General features: G+C 41.6%; 1 protein-coding gene across 1 annotated transcript in view; it reads right to left on the bottom strand.

The window, feature by feature from the left end:
- Positions 1 to 2,421: 2,421 nt before the first annotated feature.
- Positions 2,422 to 7,677, bottom strand: part of LOC140197474 (uncharacterized) — a 58,353-nt gene continuing 53,097 nt past the window's right edge. Inside the window, exons 11-12 of the mRNA XM_072257435.1 lie at positions 6,358 to 6,429; positions 2,422 to 3,485 (exon numbers count right to left, since the gene is read on the bottom strand). Of these exons, the coding sequence (XP_072113536.1) occupies positions 3,424 to 3,485; positions 6,358 to 6,429 (134 nt within the window). The 3' untranslated portion in view covers positions 2,422 to 3,423. The remainder of the gene's footprint in view (positions 3,486 to 6,357; positions 6,430 to 7,677) is intronic.

Here is a 7,677-nt window from a genome sequence, read left to right as displayed (position 1 = left end):
TCTTTCCTAATTCGATGGGCTTTATAATTCCATATAAAAGGTAGAATTATCAAATCTAATCCTTTAAAAAAGGTTTTGTTAAGATAGAGGGGCAGGTTCTGAAATAGAAAGAGCAGTTGGGGAAGAAAGATCATCTTGACTGCATTTACTCTACCCACTAAAGAAATTGGAAGTGTCTTCCAAAATCCTACTTTCTTTTATATCTTTTCAATTAGAGGGATAAAATTTGCTTCAAATAGAGAACTATACCTTTTGGTTATTACAATTCCAAGGTAAGTAAACTTCTCAAGGGTTATTTTGAATGGAAATTGTTTAAGCCCCTCCTGTTCTTCTACTCGGACCGGGAAAAATTCACTTTCCCTCCAATTAATCTTATACCCCGAGAAAGTGCCAAATAAATTGACTATTTCCAGCAAAACTGGAATAGTAATATATGGTTTCGCTACAAACAACAAAACATCGTCCACATAAAGGGAAATTTTGTTGATAGTATATTCTGTATTGTACCCATAAATTTCGGGGTGAGAAGGTATAGTCTCCGCCAGTGGTTCCAGGGCCAACGCAAACAATAAGGGACTTAATGCACAGCCCTGTCTTGTGCCCCTGTGCTAACTGAATGGTTCCAAGAGGGTCCGATTAGTTAGTATTTTAGCACTAGGGTTACTGTACAGTAGCTTAATCCAAGTTATAAATTTGACTCCCATTCCAAATTTTTTCAAAACCTCGTAGAGGTATTGCCATTCCATTTGGTCGAATGCTTTCTATGCATCTAAACTTAATATTATAAGGTCTTTCTTAGGATGTCTTAGGGGGTGCATTATATTAAGAAGGAGCCTGATGTTATAGAAAGAATTCCTTTTAGGGACAAACTCTGTTTGATCTGAGCGTACCAATTTATTTATCTGCTGAGTGAGTCTCCTTGCCAGCATTTTAGCCAAAATTTTCTGATCTGAATTTAGCAGTGAAATCGGCCTATAAGATCCTACCTCCTCTGGGTCTTTGTCCTTCTTTGGAATAAACGTGATAATGGCCTCGTTCAGGGTTTGGGGTAACCTGCCAGTTTCAAATGACTTTCTGTACATCCTTACCATATAAGTTGCTAATAACTCACTAAGCTTCTTATAAAACTCATTACCTATTCCATCCGAACCTGGACTCTTGCCATTTTTCAGGGATCTTATTGTTCTTTCTATTTTGTCATTTGTAATCTCTGCTTCCAAAGTCTGACACTCCGTCAGATTGCGTGAAGGTAGCCTACAAGTGCCCAGAAATGTGTGCACACTCCCCGTCGGTACATTATATTGAGATGTATATAATTTTTCATAACACTGACAGAATCTTTGATTAATGTCTTTGTGTGACACCAATGGCGTGCCCGAGTCTGATTTAATTTTATGAATGGCCCGATCACTTTCCAATTTGCGTAGCTGCCCTGCCAGCAATTTGTGCGGTCTATCACCAAATTCAAAGAAATTCTGTCTTGTAAACAGAAAGGCTTTGCACATCCTTTCTGAGAGTATTTGGTTAAGTTTGTAATCTTAATGCTGAAATTCTGTTGTATTTTTCTGCGGATGGTTGTCGCGCATTCTCCACGTCTAGTTTACGTATTTGTTCTTCTAGTTCTATTTGTTCTGCTCCACTACGTTTCTTTAGGGAAGACTGAAAAGAAATTATACATCCTCTAACATAAGCTTTAAATGTTTCCCATAGTAGTCCTGGGGGTGTTTCACTATTATCATTTGTCTCAAAAAACAATAAAATTTGCAATTCTAAATACTCACAAAATTTTGGGTTTGTAAGTAGCTGAAGAGTAAACCTCCAATTTCTATGTATTTGTGTCGACTCACCCAGCTCCAGTGAAAAAGTAACAGGGCTGTGGTCTGAGATGACAATATTATGATATCTTACGTTATCGACCTGCAGCAGTATTTTGCCATCAAGGAGGAAAAAGTCAATCTGAGTATATACCTTATGAACTCTAGGGTGGAATGAATACTCTCTCCCTGTTGGGTTGAATCAGTCTCCATATCTCACACAGATTCATATTGTCTATATATGTTTTCAGCAGGTTCCTTGCCTTTGATGGTAATGCCCTCCGATTGGAAGATCTGTCTAAATATGTATCCAGAACAAAATTTAAATCCCCCTGACCTCTTACCATCTCAGTTTTTATCATCTATATGATAATGTTTTTGATCTTTTCTGGACCTTGTAAATCTATCGGTAATTAGAAATGAATGGATCCCAAACAGCACTCCCTTACCCCTGTCCCTCCCTCCCCCCACAACTCCCATCACCCTTGAAAGCTCAAAATAACCAACAAAAAAAACCATATCTCCATATCCAAGTACACCTAGTCAAAATTCTTTTTTTTTAATCTTATTTTTATTTGGATAAGGAATTCACAAATATCATGTACTTTTTTCACACATATAACCTTTTCCATTTTTTTATATGTATAAAACTACAATTATTTATACATTCTTAAGTACACATTGAGATGATATAAATGGAAAATAAACATTTAAGTAGATAATTATGTACTGTGGTAAATCTAACCTATTAGGCTAAGTAATGGAATTAGTTTTTAAGAAAAATGGTAATAATAGTTTCCATATAACCCTTCTGGACCATTTCCACTGGTCCAAAATGTTGTATATAAGCCTATGTATCAACCATTGTAGGTGTTTATATCCTAATTTGTTCATGCTTGCTCCTGCCCGCAGACATAATTATCCAATCCCTATGTACTTATTTACTTAATTTTTTCATTTTTTTATCCCTTTCCCAAATCTTTCCCTTTACTTGTGTTAATTCTCTATTTTCCAAAAGAAAACAAAAAAAAACATTTATACTAAGCATAACTTCTTGATCTCTAACACTTCTCTGAACCAATTGAGTAGCTCCCCAGTTATATAGATGGTCACAAAGCCAAATCTGGCATTGGAATGAAAAGACCAAGAAAACTAGCAAACAGAGATTATCGAGATGTTAAAGTAAGTGTAATTCTCAAAGCTATAACTTACTCTAGCACCAGGAAGTCTAGCACTATTAACAACATACTCCTCATACAACACCAGTTTACTCATTGCCATTCTTGAGTGGAATCCAGCTGCGTGGACACAGGAGGCTGGGGACACCGGAATGTGGAGGACGTCTGTGAGTTGAACAGCATCTTTGGAGGCAGAGGGATGGTTGACGTTTTGGGTTGAGACCCGCTTCCTTACAATGGTGCCTGCACTTCAGAAGTGCATCACTTCTAAGAAAGTGTTCTAGGACATCCTGGCGCAGTGAGAGACATTTTCATTTCCGAGGAGCCCTCACAGAGGTCCTGGGTCTCAAGAGTTCCAATTCAACCAAGGATTCGCAACTCCTTCAACGTTGTCCTAAAGTAGCAGGGGCAAGGGTCCACTCACAGAGAGTTTAATCATTGCTTACGTCTGAAGACTGTTCATCAGGATGGGCAACTGTTGCATAAATTGCAGCTGAAAGAGAAACAATTCTGTTTTAAAACCATAGGACTATAAGACATAAGAGCATAATCAGGGCATTTGGCCCCTCGTGTCCGCTCCGCCATTCCATCATGGCTGATTTATTAACCCTCTCAACCCCATTTTCCTGCCTTCTGGATTGACCTCCTTACTAATCAAGAACTGTTAACCTCTGCTTTAAGTGACGACCTCCACAGCAGTCTGTGGCAATGAGTTCCACAGATTCACTCTGGCTGAAAGAAATTCCTCCTCATCTCTGTCCTAAAGTGATGTCTTTGTATTTTGAGGCTGTGCCCTCTGGTCCTAGACTCTCCCAATAATGGAAGCATCCTCTTCATGTCTACTCTATCTCGGCCTTTCAGTATTTGATAGGTTTCAATAAGATTCCCCCCCACCCCACTTCAGTGAGTACAGGCCCAGAGCCATCTCCTCACTCCTCACACATTAACCCTTTCATTCCTGGGATCATTCTTGTGAACCTCCGCTGGGCCCTTTTCAATGCCAGCATGTCCTTTCTGAGATAAGGGGCCTAAAACTGCTCACAAACTGCTCACAGGAGGGGATCACTCCCCCTCCTGTCTTCTCCTATCATTTTGGATCTCCCCCTCCCCCTCCCACTTTCCAATCTCTTACTAGCTCTTCTTTCAGTTAGTCCTGACGAAGGGTCTTGGCCTGAAACGTCAACTGTACCTCTTCCTAGAGATGCTGCCTGGCCTGCTGCGTTCACCAGCAACTTTTATGTGTGTTGCTTGAAATTCCCACATCTGCTGATTTCCCGTGTTTGCGTTTTACAATACCTCCAGTGTGATCTGACCAAAGCCTCAGAATTACAGTCATTTTAGGATTTTAATGTAGTTATTGAGAGATGCTGCTGCAGGTCTCCTTGGTTTATGGTAGGATTCTGTTCCTGAGAACTACTCATAAACTGATCAGTTTAGACCATAAGACCATAAGACAAAGGAGCAGAAGTCGGCCATTTGGCCCATCGAGTCTGCTCTGCCATTTTATCGTGAGCTGATCCATTCTCCCATTTAGTCGCACTCCCCCGCCTTCTCACCATAACCTTTGATGCCCTGGCTACTCAGATACCTATCAATCTCTGCCTTAAATACACCCAATGACTTGGCCTCCACTGCTGCCCGTGGCAACAAATTCCATAGATTCACCACCCTCTGACTAAAAAATTTTCTTCGCATTTCTGTTCTGAATGGGTGCCCTTCAATCCTTAAGTCATGCCCTCTCGTACTAGACTCCCCCATCATGGGAAACAACTTTGCCACATCCACTCTGTTTATGCCTTTCAACATTCAAAATGTTTCTATGAGGTCTCCCCTCATTCTTCTAACCTCCAAGGAATACATTCCAAGAGCGGACAAACGTTCCTCATAAGTTAACCCTCTCATTACCGGAATCATTCTGGTGAATCTTCTCTGTACCCTCTCCAACGTCAGCACATCCTTTCTTAAATAAGGAGACCAAAACTTCCCACAGTATTCCAAGTGAGGTCTCACCAGCGCCTTATAGAGCCTCAACATCACATCCCTGCTCCTATACTCTATTCCTCTAGAAATGAATGCCAACATTGCATTCGCCTTCTTCACTACCGACTGAACCTGGAGGTTAACCTTAAGGGTATCCTGTACGAGGACTCCCAAGTCCCGTTGCATCTCAGAACTTTGAATTCTCTCCCCATTTAAATAATAGTCTGCCCGTTTATTTCTTCTGCCAACCATACACTTTCCAACATTGTATTTCATTTGCCACTTCTTTGCCCATTCTTCCAATCTATCCAAGTCTCTCTGCAGACTCTCCATTTCCTCAGCACTACCGGCCCCTCCACCTATCTTCGTATCATCAACAAACTTAGCCACAAAGCCATCTATTCTATAATCCAAATCGTTGATGTACAATTTAAAAAGAAGCGGCCCCAACACGGCTCCCTGTGGAACACCACTGGTAACCGGCAGCCAACCAGAATAGGATCCCTTTATTCCCACTCTCTGTTTCCTGCCAATCAGCCAACACTCTATCCATGTATATAACTTTCCCGTAATTCCATGGGCTCTTACCTCGTTAAGTAGTTTATGAGTAGAAAGTGTGGCCGCCCAGCAATATATTTAAGTAAAGATCTAGCCCAGCCTAGGGCAATGTATAGTTAAACCAAGGTGTTGAACATCAGCCATGTGTTTATCACTGCAAACTGACTTGCCATATTGCACAATATAGTTGCAGTCCTTTGGCAGCCTGTTGCTCTAATGCTATCACCTATCTGATGATGTGGTCCTCCGAGTAAATTCTTGTCCTTCATCTTTTGCGCTATTTGCTTTTGTAACATAGCAATTTTTATGCATTGCACTGTACAACCTGAAATTCTTACTCTTCGCAAACGTCCACGAAACAGAACAAACCAAAGAATGAATAACAGAGATATCAGAACCCCAAAGTCCCCCTCCCTCTTCCGTTGCGCAAGCAGCAACAGAGGCATCGACCTTCCCTCTCCCCCCCCCCACTTGCACCAGCAAGTAACGAACAACCACCCCTCCTCTCACCATGCAAACAATAGCAAAAGCCCTCAACGAGACCTTGATCTAGGGTGCATCAAAAACTACAGTCCTCTCCCGTATTCCCATTGTTTTTGATATCAGAGACGCACAGGTCCTCGCAAGTTTTTTCCCTTGTCATTTTTTTGACATTTTTCGCTAGATTACTCTCATATTTTTTTTACTAATTCCTTTATTGAATTCAAAAGTGTGTTTAGCATGGGTGGCTTCTTTGATTGGTATGAAATCCTGCCAGATGGGAACAGGAACTCTCAGGGGATGCCCACTGGTAGTTTGCCACTCACTACGCATTTTAATTTCCTTACCTGTCTTCGTGCGTCTGGGTATTGGAAATTGGACTTTACTGTAAAGACCATGACTTGGAGAGTCGTGGGGATCTGCAAAATACACAAATAGTTAAAATTCTTCCTCATCTCCTCCCCACTGCATTACCTCCTTAAAACTGCCCTGTCTCTACCTCGGGGGAGGTGACCTGTTAGGAGCTAATGAAACAAAGATGAAAGCTGTCTGTAGGCAGGTGTGATCAGTTGAAGTTGGCATCATGGTCAGCACAGGCACCATGAAATGAAAAGCTGTTCTATGCTCTATAAAAGCAAGGCTGTAATGCTGAGACTTTATAAGGCATTGGCCAAACTATACTTGGAGTACAGGGTATTGTGAGCAGTTTCGAACTTCGTATTTAAGAAAGGATGTGCTGGCATAGGAGAGGATGATTCCGAGAATTAAAGGGTTTAATTGACTTTGGGTTTTTGACTCTGATTTATTAATATTTTTTATTTTTATTATTATTATTTATTTATTATTAAAGTCAAAAGGTCTGTACTCACTGAGTGAGGAGGGAATCTCATTGAAACATATTAAATATTGAAAAGTCTAGTTAGAATGGTGGGCAGTGGGGTGGAGGTACGTCTCTACCAAAGGAGGTGTAAGGTGCTCCTTTTTTCTGCTAGCCTGCAGGTCACCCTTGGACAAGGTGTAGCACCTGCTTAGCCCTCTGATCAGGGGCACCTGGAACCATGGGAGCAGGTGGTGGATGGTCGTATGAGCAGCCGGTGTATATCACAAGTCCTGGTTATGCGACCACTGACACCAGGCAGACAATCTCTGAAGAGTATTGATAATGGCTGGGGTCACCCGTCTTGTAAAGACACTGCCCAGAAGAAGCCAATGGCAAACTGCTTCTGTAGAAAAATTTGCCTAAAACAATCATGGTGAAAGACCCTGATCGCCCACGTCATACGACACAGCACATTGATATGATGATGAGATACAGTGGATGTGGAGAGGCTGTTTCCAATAGTGGGAAATTCCAGGTTCAGTCTGTGTTGAATATCAGCAGACAGGTATAACAGGTTCAAAGGGCAAAGTGGACTAGTCATTCTTATATTTCCTCTGTTATAATATTCTCCCTTACATCAGAAGACTGTGTTCTGAAAGTGCCTTTCCCCCACCCTGAAAGCCCCTCCTGTCCTGCATCTCACACTTCTTTCCCCAGCCCTGATAGTCCCCATTGACAGTCCACTCTCCCCCATGCTCATTCCTCCCAGACTGGCAGCTCTCACCTGACCTAGCAACCCATTTTCCCTATTCTGCTTACCTCCTCTTCCTCAGTGCTACATTTCCAG

This window comes from Mobula birostris, chromosome 5, assembly GCF_030028105.1.
Source record: "Mobula birostris isolate sMobBir1 chromosome 5, sMobBir1.hap1, whole genome shotgun sequence".
In the NCBI taxonomy this organism is placed as follows: domain Eukaryota; kingdom Metazoa; phylum Chordata; class Chondrichthyes; order Myliobatiformes; family Myliobatidae; genus Mobula; species Mobula birostris.
The sequence above is the reverse complement of the archived record's forward strand: the minus strand, read 5'-3'. Positions and strand labels throughout refer to the sequence as shown.